At 46.7% G+C, this 22,446-nt stretch overlaps 4 protein-coding genes across 6 annotated transcripts in view; 3 read left to right on the plus strand and 1 right to left on the minus strand.

The window, feature by feature from the left end:
- The first annotated feature begins 86 nt into the window (after window positions 1–86).
- rpz2 (rapunzel 2) lies at window positions 87–1,656 on the plus strand. Of its 2 annotated transcripts, none has more exons than XM_077590637.1 (2): window positions 87–254; window positions 748–1,656. In XM_077590637.1, the coding sequence occupies exon 2, from the start codon at window positions 770–772 to the stop codon at window positions 1,478–1,480; it is 711 nt and encodes a 236-aa protein (XP_077446763.1). In that variant the 5' UTR covers window positions 87–254; window positions 748–769; the 3' UTR covers window positions 1,481–1,656. The 2 variants fall into 2 exon arrangements, with proteins under 2 accessions (XP_077446763.1, XP_077446764.1); XM_077590638.1 differs by having other exon boundaries at window positions 90–254; window positions 764–1,656.
- Window positions 1,657–2,005: 349 nt separating this feature from the next.
- krit1 (KRIT1 ankyrin repeat containing) lies at window positions 2,006–7,326 on the plus strand. 2 transcript variants are annotated; one of them, XM_077591323.1, is made up of 17 exons: window positions 2,006–2,149; window positions 2,641–2,782; window positions 2,860–3,016; window positions 3,077–3,169; window positions 3,248–3,377; window positions 3,451–3,694; window positions 4,084–4,199; window positions 4,266–4,409; window positions 4,483–4,639; window positions 4,709–4,816; window positions 5,342–5,498; window positions 5,575–5,726; window positions 5,791–5,957; window positions 6,489–6,576; window positions 6,654–6,860; window positions 6,938–7,054; window positions 7,138–7,326. In XM_077591323.1, the coding sequence occupies exons 2-17, from the start codon at window positions 2,681–2,683 to the stop codon at window positions 7,222–7,224; spliced, it is 2,226 nt and encodes a 741-aa protein (XP_077447449.1). In that variant the 5' UTR covers window positions 2,006–2,149; window positions 2,641–2,680; the 3' UTR covers window positions 7,225–7,326. The 2 variants fall into 2 exon arrangements, with proteins under 2 accessions (XP_077447449.1, XP_077447448.1); XM_077591322.1 differs by lacking the exons at window positions 2,006–2,149; window positions 2,641–2,782; window positions 2,860–3,016; window positions 3,077–3,169 and having other exon boundaries at window positions 3,246–3,381.
- A 655-nt stretch (window positions 7,327–7,981) lies between these two features.
- On the minus strand, window positions 7,982–9,637 carry mterf1 (mitochondrial transcription termination factor 1). Its single transcript, XM_077590635.1, has 2 exons — window positions 9,498–9,637; window positions 7,982–9,249 (listed from the first exon to the last, which is right to left on the minus strand). Exon 2 carries the CDS (start codon window positions 9,208–9,210, stop codon window positions 8,068–8,070), a length of 1,143 nt encoding a protein of 380 aa, XP_077446761.1. The 5' UTR covers window positions 9,211–9,249; window positions 9,498–9,637; the 3' UTR covers window positions 7,982–8,067.
- Window positions 9,638–11,158: 1,521 nt separating this feature from the next.
- The window catches only part of akap9 (A kinase (PRKA) anchor protein 9), a 29,340-nt gene continuing 18,052 nt past the window's right edge, over window positions 11,159–22,446 (plus strand). Inside the window, exons 1-16 of the mRNA XM_077589977.1 lie at window positions 11,159–11,373; window positions 13,243–13,470; window positions 13,855–13,899; window positions 14,218–14,280; window positions 14,594–14,737; window positions 14,801–14,956; window positions 15,056–15,253; window positions 15,653–18,088; window positions 19,115–19,229; window positions 19,445–19,643; window positions 19,906–19,957; window positions 20,417–20,686; window positions 20,803–21,033; window positions 21,645–21,727; window positions 22,001–22,170; window positions 22,238–22,377. Coding sequence (XP_077446103.1) covers window positions 11,326–11,373; window positions 13,243–13,470; window positions 13,855–13,899; window positions 14,218–14,280; window positions 14,594–14,737; window positions 14,801–14,956; window positions 15,056–15,253; window positions 15,653–18,088; window positions 19,115–19,229; window positions 19,445–19,643; window positions 19,906–19,957; window positions 20,417–20,686; window positions 20,803–21,033; window positions 21,645–21,727; window positions 22,001–22,170; window positions 22,238–22,377 — 4,578 coding nt within the window. The 5' untranslated portion in view covers window positions 11,159–11,325. The remainder of the gene's footprint in view (window positions 11,374–13,242; window positions 13,471–13,854; window positions 13,900–14,217; window positions 14,281–14,593; window positions 14,738–14,800; window positions 14,957–15,055; window positions 15,254–15,652; window positions 18,089–19,114; window positions 19,230–19,444; window positions 19,644–19,905; window positions 19,958–20,416; window positions 20,687–20,802; window positions 21,034–21,644; window positions 21,728–22,000; window positions 22,171–22,237; window positions 22,378–22,446) is intronic.

Raw genomic sequence — 22,446 nt, forward strand, 5'->3', positions numbered from 1 at the left:
TATTGGTCAGTCGTGAAAATGAGTGACAGACCGATTCTGTTTCCGGTTCCTCCCCCTGCCTGCAAAGAAGCTGGCGTCTGATTGGTCGTCGGCGATGTCAGGGAGTACTACAGTTTGCGTCTCAAAGCGCAACGCCCTCCCAACCGTCTTCATACCGAATCAAGACAGAGACCGGAAAAAAAGAACACGGTAGACAGGCTTGACAGGCAGTTAGGTTATTATAGACAAAAAAGGTAGCAAAAGCTTCATTTCTGGTGAGTAAACACGCAAAGTAAGCCAAAGCCTACGAAGAGTTGTGTTATTAGCACTGATGTGTTTGAGTGCTGATTGACAGTCGGAAAAAGGCGGTGGGGATAATTGTTTGGATTTTCAGGAAGGAGCAGTGTTGTTGCTTCTAAAACTACATTTCTAGTGTTTAGTTCAAGTGGAATTAATGTATTTACTGTAGCATTAGTTTTGTAATGTCGCTACACCGCCGTTCAAGTAAAGTGACATTCTTTGGTTACAACTGATTGTGTTTTGTCATTGTTTTGTTATTTCGCTACTCAGCCGTTCAATTAAAGTAACATTCTTTGATGACCACTGATTTAGTGTTTTGTCATTGATCGTTAAAAAATGATATGCTATATGTGAATAGATTGAAAAAAGAATTGCTGTTATACACATTATTTAAATTCATGTTTCTTAGTGATTTGAAATGTGGTTAAAAGTAAGAAAGAGTTTACACTTTAGCTAACCTTCTTGCAGTATCTTTTTTTTTAAGAACAAGATGGCAAAGGCCGCCCAGGTGAAGAAAACCGCCGTCACGGTGCTGACTTACGTGGAGAAGGTGTCCTCTTTCGCCTCGTCCTTCGACCCGATCTTCGGCATCGTCTCCTCCCTGGTGGGCTTGGCTCGCAAGGGGCTCATGGACGAGGAGGGCCACGAGCTGGACCGAGACTTCCAGGCCATCCACAGCCAGCTGGAGATCATCTCCCAGAAGAACCGCCAGTTCCTGAAGCAGATCCAAATCGACGAGGTCAACGAGACTTTCGGCAAATACGAGGAGTACATCAAGCACCAGTATGCCGCCTTCATCGCCATGGTGGCGCAGGTGAAGAAGGACCCGGACAACCGGCAACGCCACATGGAGAACTTTGAGCGGATCTACGAACGGGACAAAATGGACACCGGCCTGGACGTGTACTACCGCGGCGTGATGGGCACCGGCTCGCTCTTTAGCAGGCCCCTTCTCAGGGTTTACCTGGAGAACTGCAACGCTGACCGGGAAATCATGGAGTGCCGCTGCTCGCACTTGGCCCACCTCTTCCAAATGGGCCTCATCGCCCTCATGGGCTACACCGTCGTCACCGAGGACGACGAGGAGGAGGTTCGAGAAAAGTGGGCCTCCAGGGTGTGTGACATTCATCAGAAGATACAGGAGGTGCTCTGCGCGTGCAGTGACGCCGATCCCGACCCGCCGTCCCATGAGAAAAAGTAAGGGAAAAAGACTTGAACAGGACCACGGCTCTGGGAAAATAGGAATGGAGACCAATCATTATATAACTCCAAAAGAACATGGTTACCCTCAGCTTTGTGTGTTTTTGATGTCACTGTGTTAAACGCGGTGTGTGTGTGCGCTTTAATCGCTTTAAATAAAAATATTAGGAATGGGTAGTGCAGATTGTTTTTTTTTTTTCATTCAACCTTATTTAAATGTATATTTCTGCCAGGCGTCTAATTTCTATCCACTTCATCCATCCTTAACAGAATTAGAATTTCTCAGGTGACAGGATGCCAAAACATTTAAATTAAGGCCTGTGCACAATAAAAAAAATCAGTATCACTGTCCTAACCTCCACATTCCTGCATTATTAAAATTTAGCAAAAGCTACAAATTAAATGTACCCATTCCAATACGTTGGACACAGTCGACACCTGAAGGTATCTTCAACAGATGACGTTTCGTCCTCCTTTTAGTCAAGTATTGTCTAATCCTACCGGCTCGGTGGTACGTAAACGCAACACGACTTCTCTTGTTTGTCTGTGGAACAATTTGGGCTAGCGTCGATTTTCCACCCCGATTAACATTGTGTGTGCTCACAAGGAAAGGCCGAGATTGGACCTCTTCAATCCCGAAAACGACTCCAGCCGCGGGGGGGAAAGTTTGGTAAGTTTTGGGGGCTTTTTGTTTAGTTGGGGTACTCGCAATAAGAAGATGATGCCGTGTAGCATGCGAAGCTAGGACCCCCCAATCAATGTGTACATAGTCAAAATGGTCCAACATTTGGTCATTCAACTTTGGTTTTGAACGTGTAATTTAATGTTGAAATGAATATAGATTCAGGCAGACTTTGTGTTACTCGCGTGTAAGACCGACAGACTTTCGGTTTCCGGGGCGTGGTCACTATGAATTCAACAAGTACGTAGTTAAATTATGCCACATTAATATCCAAACCTATTTATTGCAGCCTATTTTCCCTCAATGTCCTTTTGTTTACATAAATAAAAGCAGCCATTGTGATTTTAGACACAACAAATAAAAGCGGAGGACCCCCCCCCAAAAAAAATGTTAAAATTGAAAGGATATTCCAATTTATTAAATCCATAGTTTGCGCTCAATGTGACATGCTAACGGTTTGCCGTCCCCCGGCGTCCAAGGCATGCCTCTGCACAGTATTTGGCCGTGAACGTCGTCGCCATGGGCAACGAGGACAGCTTGGAGGACGTTTTTGTAGCTGTCCTTCGGCCCAAGAATCAAGTCAGCCTCAGCTCCAAGGAATACCGAGCCAAAGCTTACGAGGTGTGTATTCAACTACAATCAAACTGCCATTTTTAGCCGCCTAGTTGAGTCACGCCTGTCTGTGCCACTGCGTTAAGATTTTGTTGAGCGAAGTGCCCTTAGAAGGGAAGGAGAAAAAAAAGCGGAAAGTTCTGCCGGCGACAAAAATCCGGGTGGCCGGAGACAAATCCAGATCCATCTTGGACTACGTTGCGGATACCATCAAGCCCTTGTCCAACAACCAAAGCTTCATCGGTAAGCACAAGATCATTTTCAGTTGTTTTTTTATCCAGATAAATCCAATTTGCATTTTAGGCAGGCGCGTGGTTCACATGAAGAAATTCCCGCTGGATGGCGACAACGCCTTCCAAGAAGCGTCACTGTTCGTAGTGCCACTAGGCGTTAAAGGTGCTCCTCGCCAGCCTCGTTATTATTATTATTTTTTTTTAGAATATTCCATTACTTGACTCCGTGTGCTTCCCACAGACAACAACAAGTCAGTCCACAACGCGGGCGGTCCAAGTTTTTACTGCCTGCACGACATCATGAGGGTGTGCAGCGAGACCAGCGTCCACTTCTGCCCCGTCACCGCCAGGATGCTCCTCGCCTTGGACAAGTCGGCACGCGTTCGATCGCCATCACGTTCGCTCGCAACTTCTTCGCTCTGAGCACTTTGGCCCCTCCCACAGGTGGCTGGGAGAGCAGCACACCGTGCCTCACGCCATCCCGGCCTTGTTCCGCCCGGCGCCCGTGGAGCGGGTGAAGACCAACGTCAGCAACCCGGCGTACGGCGGGGAAGGCAAAGTCGGCGACGAGGGTCTGCACGTGGGTTACACGGCCCTGGAAATCAAGAGCAAGATGATGTCCTTGGAGAAAGCGGACATGTGCGTCCTGAACCCGCTCTACGGATCCGATCTGCAGTACACCAACCGGGTGAGTGCCGACTTTCTGTTTTAGGATCAAATTAAAATGAAGAGTATAGATGTATATTTAATTTCCTGATTTTCCCCCTTTTAAAACTAATTGTAATTTTTTAATCCATTTTTTCTGTATTTTTAGTTTAAAAATCATTTTGTAAAATCTAAAAATATATTTAAAAAAAGCTAAAATAAACATTGTTTTAGATCTATCAAAAACTGAATATTCAGGGTTTTTAATCCAGTTCTTTTAATCCATTTATAAAAATAAAACATCTAAATATTATATCTAAAATGGTCCGGCCCACGTGAAATCAAGTTGACGTTAAAGCGGCCCGAGTCTCACACCCTTGATATAGGCAGTATTAGCAGAGGTACTGAAGTCTCCCACTCGTCCGTCCGCAGGTGGATAAAGTCATCATCAATCCATATTTCGGGTTGGGAGCACCCGACTACTCCAAAATCCAAATCCCAAGCAGGGAGACGTGGCAGCATGGCGCCAACTGCGCAGCGGATGAAAAGTGAGCACTCATCGGGAGCCCGATCGCCGTTCCGGTTTGTCATTTGCCGTTATTTTGACTCGTCAGGGAGCGGCAGTGGGTGGACGACTTCCCGCTTCATCGCAGCGCCTGCGAGGGGGACACGGAGCTGCTGTCCAAGCTCCTGGACAGCGGCTTCTCCGTCAAGCAGCTGGACAGCGACCACTGGGCTCCGATTCACTACGCCTGCTGGTGAGGGTCCGCTTGGCCAAGCAAGCGGTTTCTGGCCGGCGTCCCTGGACCTTTCCTTTGTGACGCCCCTCAGGCACGGCAAAGTGGAGGCCACCAAGCTGCTGTTGGAAAAGGGCAAATGTAACCCCAACCTGCTGAACGGGCAACTCAGCTCGCCCCTGCACTTCGCCGCCAGAGGGGGCCACGGCGACATCGTGCAAATTCTGCTGCAGCACCCCGAGATCGACCGGGTACGAAAGAGACGACGGACGGGATGCCGGCCGGGGATCAACGAATGCATTTTTCTTTGCGCTCGACAGCACGTGGAAGACCAGCAGAAGAGATCGCCGCTGCAAGTGTGCGAAGAGAACAAGCAGAACGAATGGGAGGAGACCATGAAGCTTCTTCAGCAAGCTCACGGCAAACCGGTGAGTCCCGCAACTTAAGTTGGTCCGACCCATTTTAACCGGGGGAGAACGGTGGCAAATAATCAGGTTGTCATTTATTGAAATAGGACCAATCTAGTGAATGGAATTATAAGGTTATCAAGTTTACAACGTCACTTCCACTGAAGGCGCACATCATTTATTTTAGGTAATTGTGTAAAAACAACAACACGCGTACAGATATTACAAAAAAAAAAAAAATTAAGTCTGGCACTAACTGAAAATTTCCACTAAAAGCTAAACAAACTAACTTCGAAAATGACTAAAATCAAAAGCGTAGCTCCTCCTACTAATCTAATTTAATTTTATAACCTCCCACAAAAAGAATTTGGAAATGCACCTTCCAAAAAAGTCATTTCAAAGCTCTCCCCTCAAATTGAAGCAACACAGGAAAGAAAATACGACAATATTTTCTAGACTGATCATGCGAAAACCGAAATTGCGTAACACCGCCCTCTGGTGGCCGAGTTGCAACAAGTGTTTCTCCCCATCTTTTCTGCACTCAAGTACGAGAAAGCGCGCATCTACCGCATGGACGGCTCATACCGTTCCGTGGAGCTGAAGCACGGCAACAACACCACCGTGCAGCAGATTATGGAGGGCATGCGCCTCTCCCAGGAGACCCAGCAGTACTTCACCATCTGGATCTGCTCGGAGAACCTCCGTGAGCCACCTGGCAAACCCCGTAACCCCCCGCCAACTCGCCTTTTTCGCCCGTCTAACCGTGTGGCCTTTAACAGACCTGCAGCTGAAGCCGTACCACAAACCCCTGCAGCACCTGCGCATCTGGACGGAGATCGTCGCCGACCTGACCGTGCTGGATCCGCAGAGGGAGACGCCTCAGCTCTTTCTCCGCAGGGACGTCCGGCTCCCTCTGGAGATCGAGAAAAAGGTGAGGAAAAGCACCCTTGGGCCGAGGAACCCCAAAATGCTGAGCTTTTTTTGGGGGGCCTTAGGCGGAGGACCCGCTGGCTATCCTCATCCTGTTCGACGAGGCCCGCCACTGCCTGCTGAAGGGCTTCTTCCCGGCCCCGGACAGCAAGCTGATCACCTTAGCCAGCTTTCTGCTGCAAATCATCTACGGAAATTACGAGAGCAAGAAGCACAAGCAAGGATTTCTCAAGTTGGTGTTTGTCGTCTTTCTTTCGAGGTTTAAAGGCGCTATGAAATAGAACGGCGGACGCGTTTCAAATGATATCAGATCATTTTTGAGATGCAGCGCCTCTCAAAAATAGTGACGGGAAATATTTAGTCATGATGTTAGAGCCCTGTTAGTCTCTCAAACTCAACTGTCTCGGCTAAAAAAATAATCTCGAAAACCAAAACATTTGGCAACCATTTTGCATTCAAATAGCAAAGCCATAGTCTTTCTATTCTCTAAATGCCATGCACTGTCATTTTCTTTTTTGGACACGCTCACTATTTCTTAGCACCTTTTAATCACCAAATACCTATAAATAAATTTGGTCCGTACAAATCACAGCTTTTAGTTTTATTTTCATTTTTGATTGCAGTAAAATTGCTCTGGTGCTAAAATTCAAGCTAGAACATTGACACAAATTCTATCGGAAACTTTGAAACGCTCCAACAGACCTTTTGCCGTACAAAATCTTGAGATGACTCGTTAAATTCAGTCTTTTGCTCTCTTTTTTAGCGAGGAAAACTTAAAGTCCATCGTGCCCATCTTGAAAGTGAAAAGCAAAGCGTACCACTGGACCAACAGGATTCTCCACGAATACAAAGTAAAGCAGAATGGCGAAAAAGTGGATCAACCTTTTTTTTTTACCCGTCCGCCGCCGACTTTTTTTTTCTCCACCAGGCGCTGAGCACCAGTGAAGGCGTGAGCAAGGAGATGCACCACCTGCAGCATCTCTTCCTGCAGAACTGCTGGGACATCCCCACCTACGGTGCCGCCTTCTTCACGGGTCAAGTGTACACCAAGGCGAGCGCCAGCAACCACAAAGTCATCCGTGTCTACGTGGGCGTCAACACCAAGGGGCTGCACCTCATGAACATGGAGACCAAGGTGGGGGGCGCCTGACCGGCCCAATGTCCGCCACCGCAGTCTCGGCTTTTCACGTCCGCTCGCCGGTCCGTTTCCAGGCGCTTCTCATCAGCTTGGAGTACGGCACGTTCATGTGGCAGCTGGGACCCGCCGACCAGTACTTCCAAGTACACAGCGGAGAAAATAAAGTCAACTTCATCGTGCATACCAAGCAGGTAGAATTGGGTCATACAAGCGGATGTCGACTTTTGGTGATATTTCAAACATTTTCTACGTGATAATTGATGTCTGGCGATAGGCTGGCCTGATTGTGAAACTTTTAATGAAGCTGAGCGGACAGATGACCAACGACAAAGGCGGCGCAGACAAATACGCTTACGGCTGAAGCGGTGGCTCGGGAACTTGGTTTGGAAAAGGCTTGTTTTTCTACCTTTGTGTAAATAGCTTTATTTAATCATTGGTTTTAATACACAGAATTATGTTTGAAGAGGGTGTTGGTCGTCATTTTGGAAATTGATGGACGTTTTTCCTTCATTTTGTTGCCCTCTTCTTTAAGGTTTTAAGGCAAAAAGGCTAGCAATGACGAGGAAGAAAATCCTTTTCTGATGTTTGAACCAGTGTACAAATTGGTGCCATTTGTTTCGGTTTTAGTCAAAAACCCTGTAAAATTAAAGTGTATTTCAAGGGTGTCAGACTGGGGTTGGTTCGCAGGCCGTTTTAACGTCAACTTGATTTCATATATGGATTAAAATCCCTGAATATTCAGTGTTTTATAGATCTAAAACATTGTTTATTTTAGCTTTTTTTATATATTTAGATTTTACAAAATGATTTTTGAACTAAAAACACAGAAAAAAAATGGATAAAAAAATTACAATTATTGATTTAAAAGGGGGAAAATCAGGAAATGTAATATATACATCTATACTCTTCATTTTAATTTGATCCTAAAACAGAAAGTAGGCACTCATGATTTACTTTCCCGGGCCACACAAAATGATGCGGCGGGCCAGATTTGGCCCCCGGGCCTCCACTTTGACACATGGTGTATTCTATTATAATTTAATCATTAATTTATTCAGAGAAAATAACCCATCAACATAAAATAAAACTACGCCTGTTATACAAATAATGGAAGGAACTGGAGGGTTAAAGTGGATTTATAAGCAAATGTTCAAGTGAATATGTGACGAACAATAGTACATGAATATACACTAAGGAGGTCCATTTACTTATTTTGGAGAGTTAATAGTCTGTTTTTCTTGGCCTCAAATCTCTTCTGACTCAAATTCAAGATGCCGATGCCTTTTGACTGAAAGTCATAGCCAATCCCTTCAAGTTGCTTTAACCTGGCAGTGACATTCTCCGTGCTAAAGTCCAACACTTTGGGCATCTCTAGTATCTGCTTTGCTGTGATTCCTCCTTTTAGGAGGCAGTCAAGTTTAGTTCCCAGCGTCGCCGCCCCGAAATACAGAACCCCCGGATAGGCCACGATCAGCTTCCGGACATCCTCTTCGCTACAACCCACCCCGAGCAGCTTCCCTCCAAGGCTGCTCATATTCTTCTTCAGGTATTCGGTGGACAAGTCCAGGATTTTGACGCCGCTCCCTTGAAGCAAGTCCAGGAGATGGGCATCGCTCAGGTTCATAGACGCTCGCAGGAAATCCACGTTGGCCCTGACCCTCTTGGTGCTGCGGCTGAGGATGTAACGGTTTCTCAATATGATGGCTTTGGCAAAGCCCTTGGGATCAGTCCCACCGAGCTCTTGGCAGACATCCTCCAGCAAGTCCACCATCTGCCTGTTCAGCTCCAAGCTGTTGGAGAAGGCGCGCGGGGCGGCGGCGAGCATTCGGTGGATGTTTTGGTTGCCGAGCCCGAGAGAAGACAGGAAGCAGATGTTTTTAAATAAGTTTTCGTTGTCACTGGAGCGAAAGAAGGACTCGGGCGAGCGGTCCACGATGGCCACGATCTCCAGATCGGTCTGGAAGATGTTCCTCCACAGTTGCCAGCGCTGCTCCAGATGGTCCAGGGAACGCGTGATGGCGCGCGGGTAACGGGAGATGATGCTGGCGACAGTCTGGCGGCTGGCACCTTTGCCCCTGAGGAACTCGGCCACGCACTCTTCGTTGGTGAACAGCCGGCGGAAGACGCTGGGCTGACGCTTGCGTGCCATTTCCACGTCCACCCCCATCAGGTCCAAGTTCTCCAACAAGGACGCGTTCCCTGTGGGAAGGTTTGTTTTTGGATCACCGTCGTTTGATGCCGCACTGTAAAACCTCCAGAGGGGGCGGCTTGTTATGGACTTGACTGTCAAGCATTTCAAGGGTTGTTGAAGAGTGATTTGAACAAGTGTTTTACAAACAGATGCCATTTTTCATCAGTTTGACATCTGCGCCATGCATGAGGGGACCTAAAAGTAGCACAATCAGACAATTATTAACAAGTGCAGGCAAACGCATCGTAAACACTGGAACATTCCAGATTAAAATAGATTAGATCGTTCTTGCTTTCGAAATGAAAAAAAGCTAAACGGTGCTTTATTTTGAGGTCTTGTTTCAAAACGAACAGTTCAAACAATGCAAAGGGAGATTAACGCAAGAATGTCTATATGTATTTTTTATAAATACATACACTTATTGAAGAGTTTAGGAAACATACCTCTAGGACCGTTGAAACGAATATACTACTAGTGTGCATATATTTACTTTAATCTTCTTTGTCGGTTTTCGTTCTTCTTCTTCGGTGATTTTTAAATGTTGCCAGCGCCATCTTGCGCTCGCTGATGATTTTTGTATGATTCAAAATTTACCCGTAATTTATTTTAATTCTGACTCTCAGCTCATTTATGATATGTTGATTTTTATTATCATGTTTTAAATGTTCATTTTTTTACAATAAATAAATTGCTTGTACAATAGCACTTCCGTAGTCTATGTACTGACAGGCTCTCAACTCCGAATGGGGCCTCTGCTGATAAATATTTTAAGTGAAGAACAAGTCATTCATTATGCAAAAGAGCTTTCACTTCTGCATATCAGATCAAAGTGAGGGCGATTTAAAACTATAAAATAACAGAGGTGAACAGAGCTGCGATTGTCATTAGAGTATGAAATCCACTTGATCTAAGAAGTATTGAATGCTTTTTGCCCTCAATGGCAAGACATGACTGAACTTGAATAAACTGCCTTTTCTGCATCTTTCACTTGTATTCCGCATAATCATTTTCCTGGCTGAATGATTAGTAGCGAGCACGACGTCTCTGGCATCATTTTTATTTGGTTATTATTTTCTTCAACTCAGCTTCACAGAATCTAATCACATCATTAAATGTCCTCCTTTCCATCCCAATCTAATTGTCAAATTTGACATGCAGCTCACGTTTAAGGAGCCGCTGACACATTAAACCCATGGTGGATAAATAATTTAGACCGCGGCCTAAACTTTCAAGTTCCCCGTACAGCTGCACACACACAAACTGCTCACACAAGTGGCATCAAGTTGGACATGTCGAAAAGATGGGTGGAATTAAAGATCTGCCAGACAATAAGTTGCTCCAACAGAAGACACAGAATGTCCTCCTCAACTGCTGCTCCAGGTAGGTTGCAGAGACCTCAACGTTCTCTAGATGACTATTTAAAAAGCTCTCACATTGCTAATACGACTGAAGCAGGGTTTTTTGAACATTTTCTTCACAATACGTTCAACTAAACAAAATAAAAAGGCAGGCCCTCGTAGAGGAACTGTCACCATGGAAACTGCAGCAGTCATTTTGGAGAGAGAACAATGAGTGCTCAACACTTCATAAATTAATTGAGTTGGGAGGAAAATACAGCTACTGAATGGAAAATGCATGCTGTTTTTTATTTTATTTTAATTTAATTTTAAATAATACTCATATTTAATCCTTACACGATACGCACACATAACAATCATTAGAAGTGGCACTTTGGCTTCCTTAAATTATTATTTTTTTTAAATGTTTTTTTTTTGCCTTACGTCGTTCTACAAACGATCAAAGGAGAGAAATTGCATAGGAATCGACATTTTCGCAATGACGTTGCACATATTTCCAGGTGGCAGATCAAAGTAATAAAAGAAGACAAATGTTTTAAATGATAATTTCATGTTTCTCCTCTACCGAATGAGTTGACTCATTTTCTGAATTGCCAGGCGCTAGTTTTACGAGTGGAAGCTGCAATTATTAAAAAAGAAAAAGTATAAAAAGAAAACGTCTCCTTCGAGACCATGAAGCAACGCGAGTAAAATCCAGGAGGCGTGGCCATGGTCCACCTATCAGACGTCATCACGCTCGAGTGTCATGTTTACGTGGAAAATAACATGGCCGCCGACTGCCAGCAAGGAGGCAACCCTTGAGAGAATGCTTGCGGCGGCCAACTGGAAGCCGGCCCGGCCCCGGAGCACTTGACCGTCGGTGCCGTTACACGACGTGTGATTCCCTCTCGGTCTCGTTCTAGCCACGCTGACTATGGAGGACGAGGAGCGGCAGAGGAAGCTCAAAACCGGCAAAGCAAAGGTAGGACTCCTCTGGTGCTGTCATGCTGTTAGCCTAACTCTTGAACACAACGAAAAGTAAACGGCGCTAACTACTTTTGGTTCAGTTGAAACGCTCCTTGTTGGGGGGGGGGGGGGGGTCTGTCAGCTGTTGTGCCCCCCTTACTCAGCTGTCAGTTCTCCAGTGCGCCGCCGCCTGCACAGGGCGTTAGCCTAGCCGCTGCTAGCAACATAGTACCCCAATGGTATACCGCGTGACTAACTTCATTGTATGCTTAAATTTGCATTTTTCAAAGGCTATATCTGTCAGTAAGTCAGGGCTTTGTGACGGCTCCCCTACTGATAGGCTGACAGGCAGGTGTAACAGGATTTACAGGACACATGACCCCACTTGCCAGACTTGTACTTTATCAATTGGCACTCTTTCTAATGAGGTCACTAATGCGCCCAATCAAATGCCCCTTTAAATGGATTGGGGCTGTATTTTATATGTAAGTTCCAGTGTACTGTGCATTGCTGCGAATTTTGGCATGGTGGTTTGTAAAGTGTGTTAGAAATGTTTCAGGAATGGTGTAAAAATGCTATGTTTGATAGCCAAGCTTGCGTTGTGTCCTGTGACATTTTTGTTATGGAGCAGTGTCCCCACTCTACTTGGCTGCGAGTCATTTTCTGCTCATTCCAAAACTCATTCGGGCCTCACTGGAACCTGTTTTGAAGCCGTCTCCGAAATTATGTTAGCTATGACGGAAGAATAACAGAAGGCTTTTTTTTGCCAGGGCGCTCGAACGGAAAATGATGCTTTGCAGGGTCATGCTTAATGAGTCACAGCAATGCATGCTATGCTGTTTGCTTCTCGGAAATGACAAATAAAAGTGCATTTGGATCCCTGTTGTTGAATTGTCAATTGACAAAACCAAAAGCAATACTCAACTTTTAGAATTGGGATATCGTCACATGGTGGACTGCTTGCTTGGTGTATTATACATGCACAACTATTTTAGTAATTATAATGTTACCAAGACTTTGGAGTTAGGCGGGGGATTCATAAAAAAATCTGCATTTTTTATAGCTAATATGCGAAATGTAAATAACAACTACTAGCTGTTATCAGCGTAATGTGGCTTTCAAATGTGAGTAAATATGTACAGGCTACTTATGTTGCTACGACTACGTCGTTAGCGCCAGCCCAGATGGAGGCGCTCGTCCACAGACTACAAGACAAGATTCCAAGTAGGACAGTCAGCACCGACAAAGAATGGAGGGGATGAGCTCAACCCAGCAACTTTTTTCTGCCTGGGGAGGTCTTACAGCATACCACAATTATTATATTCCCCAGGTTTTTATGAAATTGGACCTTGTTTTGGTCCAGGGGCGACCATTTTGGAGCCTCTGCGTGAAAAACCTTTATTCCATTTGGGTACTCACGTAGCTTTACCCAAATTTGGCTCCAGTCTATTGCGGATTAGGCTCTCCATCTAATTCAGTTAATTGAGCATCTTAGTCGCTGTACATGCCGGCTCACCATTAAATGCATCTGCCAGCAAATGGCACAACCTTGATAAAATTGAAGCTGAAAAGAAGTTTTGAATGTAACAGGAAAAAAATAGCGCTCATTTGGAACAAGAAGAAAGATTCCCATTAAATTTGACTGGAGGTTTAAACTGATTGTTGACATGGTTTGAAGTTTAATCCTTTAGTCGGGATTAGTACCTGCTGGCAGAGCAAAAGACATGCATTGCATGTCATATGGATGCTCCAAACAGGGTCGATGACATGTTTCGCTTGGCTTTGCCCAAACTGTGCAGAAAAAGAGTAAGTTGACTAACAAAAGCAAGGCCATTGACGTACTTTTAAAAAAAAAAAAACTTGTCTACATTTTCTCGTCCCTCAGCTGGCCAAATTCCAGCAACGGAAAGCTTACGAAGATTCCCAGAAAAAAAAGAAGAAGAAAAAGAAGTCTGAGGAGGACTCGGAGACGGCTTGCTCCCCGGACAATGATGACCATGCGGTCGGAGGCCAAGGCGGAACGCGGGAGGCGCCGACTGTATCCGAGCGGAGCTTTGCCAAGACGCTGCGCAGCGGGGAGACTATCAAGCATGATCAGACCTACACCATAGAGGTAATTATTTTCTAGGGCCCAATTAAAAAAACAAAAAAAACGACGAATTACAAGACAAATTAAATAATGACACGATTTTTGCTTACCTGTTTTTCAACTGCAAAGATTCTCCTTTGTCATGAACATTTCCTGCTGTTAACACACTTTTTGTCCCAGACCCTCAAAGGCAGCGGTTGCCATGGAAACAGATGTTCTATTGCTCATTTAGTGCTCTTAAGGCATATACTTAGGAATGATTGAATGGATTCATTTGCACATTTGAACTCACTTTGTTTTGTAGGTTTGTGTATCAGCGCTAGGACATTAGCATCAGACTTGATTATGCTCACTACTTTCATGTAAAAGAAATACAAACTATAATGAATTTCATATTTTGTGTTTCAGCCTGAGAGTGAAGTGTCGACGACGGCAGATGACAATTCCTCTGAGGTAAGATAATAGCGATTAGGTTCGTCACAACGAATACAATCTCGCTTTCAAATGATCAGTTAATCAAGTTGTCGTTCATTTCTGGCAAACAGCAAAATTAACTAAACTCCAACTCATTTTACTCCAGAACAATTACTGTATGCACTTGCATAAATCAAAACATGAAATTCTGGTGAATATCCAAAACCAAATGAAATCCTGTACAACGTTGGTTGACGATCTGTGTTTAAAAATGTTTTCCCTGTTTTTGCGGCATGCTATTTTCCGGTTTTCACATGTGATACCTGTCAATGTTGCTAACTGGTTTTGAATTAGCAGGTCAACGGCTGCCGTGAGATGATGGCCGATCTAGTGACGTCATCCTTCAGTGATTTTTTTTGGGTACGGTAATCCGATCAAGCGGCTCTGCTCGTGGGCCCTGATGGCTGAATCCGCTGCTGATTGTCCAGTTAAAAACTTCCTCCTAATTCCTCGTGGCATTACTGACTCTGTACTAACACTTTTCTACTCCGCATTAGAAACACTCATTCTTTGCTGATGTTTAGAAGCCCGAAGGTCATGATGACTTTCTGCTTTCTTCAATGCCGCCTGGCTTGTTGTTGACTAAATGGCCGCCCACGTCTCTTTCATTTACAACGGTGGAAACGCTAGTCACGCTCTAATAGCTTTCTTACTCTCGTTCGTTCTTGTTCAGGAGGAGGCAGACCGGGAGGCGACGAAGGAGGGAAGGATGCAGGACGTGAAGGAGGCGCTTGCTGCCAAATCCCGAGCAGTGGAGGAGCTCAGTCGAGAGCTCCAAGATATACGGGCCGCGTTCGGAACGGAAGGCGTGCAGAAGGTAAAGATGAATTCAGTTCCAGAACTGGGATGATCACTGCTTAAACCTCCATTTTGCTTTCAGTTGCAGGACTTTGAGGCGGCGTTGAAGCAGAGGGACGGCATCATCACTCAGCTCACGGCCAATCTCCAACAAGCTCGCAAGGAGAAAGACGAGATCATGAGAGAGTTCCTGATGCTGACGGAGCAGAGCCAAAAACTGCAGATTCAGTTCCAGCAGGTTGAAATTTATATTTACTATTTCACTATTTACAACAACAAAAAATCAATTTTAACCTAGTGAAGAGCGCACAAACCAGAACATGACGCCATTTTACAGCTGCAAGCCGGCGAGGCCCTTCGGAACACCAGCCATAGCAGCACGGCTGCCGACCTTCTCCAGGCCAAGCAGCAGCTGGCGCAATATCAGCTGCAGTTGGACGAGGTCAAAATGGAAGCCGGGAAGAACCAGGCGAAGAGCGACCAGCAGCGGGAACTTATTGGTCAGCTCCAGATCAAAATCAGCGACGTGGAGTTGGTGAGTTTGTTCTTGTAAAGAATGATTACGATAGAAGAATGGTGGCCAATGGGTGTCACGATCAGCTCTTCTTAGTTTGCCATGTCTTTATTAAAGCAGACCACCATCATGTTTTTGGAATGACTTTTCAGGACTGCACAAGGAACTTGTTTACGACATGAAATTAAGACTATTCAACTTTTGGAGAACTGAACCGCTATAATATTTGTTTATGGGAGCACGGAGTCCATCTTTAATGCTTGGTGTATGTTTTGGTGCCTCTGTAGTTGCTGCCGTGCACGTTAGCCTACTTGTAAACTAAAGTCGATTTCAGTTGCTGCTCGTTGAAGAGTTACTCTGTAGGTAAGGAATGGTCCGTCCGTCTTGCTTTCTTTGTCTAATCCCCGACTATTATTGTAGTCAGGGAGAAGATCGGTGGAGTCATTCACACAAAAGCTAAGCGAGAAGGACGCTCTCATTGCCGAGAAAGAAAAGGTCATCATGAATCAAGATCAGTCTCTTGCCGAACTGCGAGCGGCCGAAGAGAGTCTGGCCACGACGCTGAAAGAGAAAAATTTGCTGCTGTCCGAACAGACTGCATCCCTCAACCTCTTCCGAGAGGAAGTCGCCATTTTGGGACGGTCCGCGAATGACATTCGGGCATCGGACGAGAAGGACCTGATCATAGCGGAACAAGAACGAGTCATTTCCGATCGGGATTGTTCCCTCAGCCGGCTCGAGCAGGAGCTGGAGTTATCACGGCAAAGCCTGCGTGGCCTCAAACAGCAAGTGTCCACAAAGGAGTCTGAGCTTGAAAAATACGTGGCAGACCTGCAGAACACTAAGCGTGATTTAGAAAGCAGTAAAGGCGAAATGGAGAGTTGTAAATCGCACCTGGAGAAAGCGCGAGGCGACCTACAAAGCTGTCAAAGCGAGCTCGAAGGCTCCCGGCAGAAAGAACGAACGTCCTCGGATGAGATTAAGCAGCTCATGGGAACGGTGGAGGATCTGCAGAGGCGCCGTCACCGGGACAGCCTCTCCGAGGGCGACCTCGTCCAAAGAATGCAGCAGGACGCCGATCGGAAGCTGGACCTTCTCAGGGCCGAGCTTGACGAGATGTACGGCCAGCAGATTGTCCTCATGAAGCAGGAGCTCAACCTGCGGAACACGGAGCGGCTGGAGGAGGCCACGGCCGAGCATCGGGCAGCGATGGGTCGACAGCTCGAGGAGGCCGAGGTCCTGAAAGAGCAAAACTCCAAAGCCAAGGAGACGCTCGCTCAAAAGATTCAAGAGCTTCAGGCGGCGTTGGCGCAATCCGCGGGCGAATTCAACAGGGAAAAGTTCGACCTCCAGGCCGAGTTGCAGAACCTCCGTGGCGATCTCCGCTCCGCCAAGGAGAAAGCCCAGCTGGCGTCCGACAATCTCGCCTCGCGGGAGAACCAACAGGAGGACGTGCAAAGACTCCTGGTGACCGTCGATGACCTGCAATGCCAGCTGGCTGGCGCCGGGGAATTGGCGCGGGAAGTCGAGGCCCAGCACGAGTCGGAGACCACCAACTACAAGATTAAACTGGAGATGCTGGAACGAGAGAAGGACGCGGTGTTGGACCGAATGGCCGAGTCGCAAGAAGCTGAACTAGAAAGACTGCGGACGCAACTGCTGTTCAGCCACGAGGAGGAGCTCACCCTCCTCCGCCAAGAGCTCCGCAGAGAGAGCTTCCTCAACGCCGAGAATCTTCTCAACGAAGCTTCCGTCAAACACCAAAAATCTCTGGACGATTTGTGGCGCGCCAACGAAGACCAGGTGGCTTTGTCGCAAAGGGAGAACGCCGCCTTTTCCGACGAGCGCCAGGACCTCTTGCGACGGATCCACGGCTTGAAGGAAGATCTGGAGATGGCGTCGCACAACTCCAGATCGGATGAGCTGGAAAGGCAGGTACAGGAGCTTCAAGTAGAACTGGAAGTCTTGCGCGAGGCGGGAGATGAGCGAGCCAGGCTGGAGAATGAAAACCAAACCTTGCTGAAGAACTCCGAGCTTCTTGAAGAGAGGGAGCGCCAATGGAAGGACCGGCAGCAAGGTCATGATGTGAAAATGCTGGAAATGGAAAGGGTCGCCTCTCAGTTGAGAGCGGAGATGGAAACGCAGCGGACGAAGTTCTCCTTGGCTGAGAAGAATTTTGAAGTGAGTTACCAGGAGCTGAAGGAGGAATACTCCCGCCTCGTAGACGCAAGGACACAACTGGAAGAAAGGACATTGAAGGAGGCGCTCGAGTTTCAAGCCCAAATCGCCGCTCTCCAGTCCCAAGCAGGAGAGCGCGAGGGCGAAAACGTCAGGAAGTCTGCCCAAGCTGCCGAAAAAGCCTCAGAACTTACGGAGAAGCTTCGAGCGACTCTCCACGAGAAGGAAAGCCTGGCGGTAAAACTTTCTCAAGTTGCCCAGCAACTGGTGGACGCGAAGAATGAAACGGCTCGCTCGGAGGAGGTTACCAAAACGAGAGAAGATCAGATTTGCTCCCTCCGAGGAGAAGTCCAGTCTCTCGATGCGCTCTTGAAGGCCGCGGAAGCCGAACGAGACGGCGTCCGGCGAACCCCGGAGCAAGCCGTCGAAGGACGAGCTTCGCCACAGAAGCCCGCGGGCTCCAACCGCCGTAAGAGGCGTCAGAGGTTGAAGCAGGAACGCAGAGCGAGCGGAAGCGGCGGCGAGCCCTCAGAGGCTGCTCGGCAAAAAGAGGAGGAGGCAGAGGAGGAGCAAGACGAGAGCAGAGCTACAAGTGCCGCAGAATCCGAGATGCAGACGGAGAGCCAGCTCGGCGGCGGTGAAGCTGACGGCTGCCGGGAAGACGGCCCCGTCAAACAGGTAGATATACCTTCAACGCCTTCACCTTTTTTTTCTCCCTCTGCCCTTCCTCCCACGCATTTACTCGCTTTCACCACCATGAAAAGCCTTTCCAGTGTATGTGAACATAAACTTGACGCCCAACTTGTAGCCAATGGCCAAAAAGACGTGTTTTTTGGACCACGTTGACCTACAGGCCGTTTTTACGTTTGCGTGGCTCGCTGCTAGTTTGATTTTGAAAGAAGATAACCAACGTGCGCGGGCTCAGGCAGCGGAGAGTAACTTCCAACGTGGGCTAAACTTAGCACCTCCTCGACATGGAAAGCTTGCCTCTCGTAAACGTGATTCGTCATTAAAAAGGTTATCTTTAAAACCAGTAACCAGGACTTTGCTGACTATAATGGCAAGAGAAGAAAAAAAAAATTTCAGTTTGTAATCAACTAAGTGTGCGTAAAATGTATCACCTATACAGTGCTTCTCACTAAATGAAAAGAAATTCAATTTATTTCAGCATTGAAAAAAGGCAACAACACCTGGCCATGCAACAAACCATTGAAATGATCCAACATGGCCGTCATCAAACGGAGCACAATGATGAAACAAATTCATGCTCAACCAGGACAAATTAGCACTAATGCATAAATCATGCTAAGTAGAGACCTTGCTTTTTGTTTACCACCCAGTAATTGCCTTTTTCCTCCACTCAGTCATTTGAGGGAGATTTGTCGCATTACGGCCGCTATTAATTCATCACCAGAGATGAACCAATTGGAATTATTGAAATTTAGAAAAGCCCACACTAGACCGAGCTTTGTCGCAAAATAGTGGTCTGAAAGTCCCCCATTTTTTAATGCTTTCCACTGAAGCAATAGTGTTTGGTGTCTGTAAATTTGGATTAAGATCAGGCATTTTAAACAAAAATCAGAGTTCAGTTTTTAGAAGAAAAAAATCCCTGAATTTGCTTGTTGTGTAGCACAAGTTGGCAGGGGTTCACTGTATTTTTTTTCCCTTGTAATGCTACTCTTAACTCATTTCCAATGTTTTCAGGAGGAGTGCAAGCTAGAGACAGAGGCGCAGCGCATCAGCCTGACTTACATCCACGCCGCTCAGCTCGAGCTGCTGCAGGAGGAGTCTGGCTACCAGAAAAATAGCGGTCACCAAGGTCAGCTAATGGTGTGGTTGCATAATAATCGAAGCCATTTGCTCTATTTTTACACAGAAAATATCTCCATGCCTTGCAGTTAGTGAAGCTTTGTTGCCTCGTTTCCCATTTTTAAGTGTATTGTTCAAATCGGGGACAGAAAAGTGGCAAAAAAATGGCGATACAATTCATTGAATCACAAAATGCTGAATTCATTTGCAACTTCTGTTGGGTAGATCTAGACGCGCTCCAAATGCTGAAGGCAGAGGCTCTGGAAAAGCAGCGTGACCTGGAGGAAAGTCACCAGATGGAGATGGAACGCCTCCGGGATCGATATAGCAAAAGCAACGCCGAGACAGAAGAGCGCTGCGCCGCCGAGCTAGCCGCGCTACGGCGGCAACTGCAGGAGCTAACAGAAGCGCGGGAAGCTGACAGGTGAAAATGCAGTAAACACTAAACTTTGGTCAAATGAGTTGGGCCCTTTTAAAGTTTACATTTTCTTTTCATTTTAACAATTTTGGTCTGTTTTAATAGCAGTTGTAAAGTAGCGGCTAAATCAAAGCATCCCAGATTTACCCATCTGTTAAATTTGACTTTCACATAACATCATTGTATCCTTTTTAAATGAGCTGCTATGCATTTTTTTTGCAACATCCACAAAAGCAAACCCTATCATTCATCTCTTTTTTTTTTCTAGTGGCCTACAGTCCAGCCCAGAGCGCAGCGAGGAGCATCAAGAAGACCTAAAGGTTTGACTGCCTCGGTTGAAATCAGCCTTGTCACATGATTAGCTACTACTATGGAGCTGATTGGTGCTAAAGTGCTAAGAAAGCCCGACAGTCAGTGTCTATGAGGAGAGGCGGCAAGCAGCCTTTAGGGCTAAACATGCCCTAAATATCCCCTGTCGCTGCCCTTACACTACCAGCCTCCCTTTTTTTTGCAGCAGGATGAACTGTCCTATATCGAATGATTAAAAGCCTGGGAAGTTACATAATCCGCCTCTTTTGCGTGCATGTGAAGGGAGCAGAGTCCATCCTTTTATTTTGTCCCTCTCTTCCCGTCCTCATAACTTGTGCCAGTCCCATGTTAGAAATTCATCACAAGACAAGGGGACAACGTGGTGTATTGATTCGAGAGCTCTAGGGTGCCTTTGCTATTTTGATTTTACACCTTACAATACGCGTAATAGTCGCTTGTCACTTCCTCAGGACCTCAGCGACGAGCAGCTGTGCCAGTGGGTGTCGGGTTCCCGCTCGGGCTTGAGCGCCAAGCTGCAGGCGCTGAGGAGGGCGCTGTACAACGAGTATGTCCAAGAAGTGGCCGCCCTCAAGGAGCAGCACCGCGCCGAGCTGAGCGGGCTGAGGCAGCAACTGGAGAGGGAGGGAGAGCGGCGGGACATCATCGGCCCGGAGACCGCCGGTGTTTCCGGGCAGGGAGAACTGCTTGGGGAGCAGAGGGTGGAAGAGGAGGTCGCCAAGGTAGGGGATTGTTTCGTTGCCGCGCTAGACGCAACTTTCCCTTCTAGTACTAGCTGGAAAGGGAAAACTTTGTGTTCCCGGGCTACGGAGTTTTTGAAAATGCATTTTGGTTTCAGGCTATCGTCCACATGTCGGTAGAGTACGCCCAGCAGACAGAGCTGGCCCGCATCAACAAGCTCGCCTGCCAGACCAGCGTGGCCATGCAGACCCCGTCGGACGGCGAAGAGGAACCACAAGAAAATCCGCCGGACACGCCGAGCTCGTACTTGAATGAGGAGAGAGGGTGCATGGAGAAGGAGTTGCGGGACAGGAACGCTGAAATCCAGAAGTTGCCGCGAGCAGAAAAGGTCTCTTTCTTATGTCAGATATAAATATTTATGTGCTACGAAGGGATACATCAGATGTTTTGTTGGTGAAGGGAATTTAGTGCGTCAAGAACTTTTCATTCAAGAGGGCATATATATTCATAATCATCTGTCTGGAGCACCCAAACACTGATTTCCTCACATCGAATTGGCCCTCAAGCACTCCTGAACAACGCGTCCCTGAGCGTACGAGGCGTTTGCTCACTTGAGCATTTTCCATCATGATTAGATTTTGGCCGCGTGACTCCAGAGTGGCTCTCGGGTTCAGTCTTTGGCGGGGGTTCGTCCGCCTTTTTGCAAATGAGTGCCGCTTCTCCAGTAGTAATGTGAAGGGTAGTTTGATATGCTTTTGTGAAACAACAAGTAGCCGTCTGCATTACCATCGTGTCTCCAAGTGGTGGTGCTGCCTTGCTTCTTTGCTCCAGCTGCACCTGTTGCCATGGCAGCACAAAGAAACTGCTGTCTCTATGTTTGTGTCATAAGGGGAGTTTATTCATGGGGTGGGTTTATTTGAATTTGTCACCCGAAACGCCACTCTGACTGACTTGGTAATGACGGGACTTCTTTCCATTTTCTCTCTTTTCCCCGTGCAGCCGCTAGAAGTTGTAGAAGATGGTGAAGAAAAAGTTGAAGATGAGGACGGCATGGATGAGGACATCCACAAGGACAGTGAAAGGTGATGGGAAATAGCATTGAAATGGTCTCCGCTAGCCCTCCCAGTCAAAATAGATTGGACGTCTGGCAGGCAATGAGATAATAGTATTATTTAAAAAAAAGTGCACACCAAAAGCAGATTATGATAAACCTAAAGAGCCAATCACATGGGACTTTTCAGCCAATTAAAGTACTAGTAGAAAAGTACTTTATTTTTTTATTTTTTTTAGGACAAATAGCATAGACATGCAAAAGTCTTTGGGGAAATAATTCTCTACCGTCATTCTGCTTTCAGAACGGTCCTGCGCCGTACCAATGAGAGACTCAGTCGCATATTGACTGACGTCCTGAAAACCACGGCGGCCGCGGAAGAAACCATGGGCCTCCACATGCAAAGTCTGCAGCCCGATGCTTCTTCCTGCGCGGGACCGGAGACCTCGGCGCCCACCGCACCTCACATCACAGGTAAGGAAGACGCATACATGCCGCTTTGCTTTCGACGAGAACTGATCTTTATCTGCCGTCACCCAAGATCTCTCTGGCAAGAGTTCACCCGACGACGACGACACCTTCCTCCTAGGGGACGACGACGGTCACCTGATGGGCCTCGGCAGTCGCCTTCAAACTGCCTTGGAGAAGATGCTGATGGTCATCACTGACACCACCAACCAGGTAGAAAACATGATTCAATCAGCGTACGGTTTGCAGCTTTTCCACACACTCATTGCTTTTAAACACACA

The sequence above is a fragment of the Stigmatopora argus genome, chromosome 21 (genome assembly GCF_051989625.1).
Source record: "Stigmatopora argus isolate UIUO_Sarg chromosome 21, RoL_Sarg_1.0, whole genome shotgun sequence".
Lineage (NCBI taxonomy): Eukaryota > Metazoa > Chordata > Actinopteri > Syngnathiformes > Syngnathidae > Stigmatopora > Stigmatopora argus.

What these genes read in the sequence shown, in the direction of transcription:
- rpz2 (XM_077590637.1), top strand. Translation starts at nt 770, where the DNA reads ATGGCAAAGGCCGCCCAGGTGAAGAAAACCGCCGTCACGGTGCTGACT.
- krit1 (XM_077591323.1), top strand. Translation starts at nt 2,681, where the DNA reads ATGGGCAACGAGGACAGCTTGGAGGACGTTTTTGTAGCTGTCCTTCGG. An exon ending in ACCGAGCCAAAGCTTACGAG is followed by an intron (nt 2,783 to 2,859) that starts GTGTGTATTCAA and finishes CACTGCGTTAAG; the next exon opens with ATTTTGTTGAGCGAAGTGCC. An exon ending in AGCAAGCTCACGGCAAACCG is followed by an intron (nt 4,817 to 5,341) that starts GTGAGTCCCGCA and finishes TCTGCACTCAAG; the next exon opens with TACGAGAAAGCGCGCATCTA.
- mterf1 (XM_077590635.1), bottom strand. Translation starts at nt 9,210, where the DNA reads ATGGCATCTGTTTGTAAAACACTTGTTCAAATCACTCTTCAACAACCC.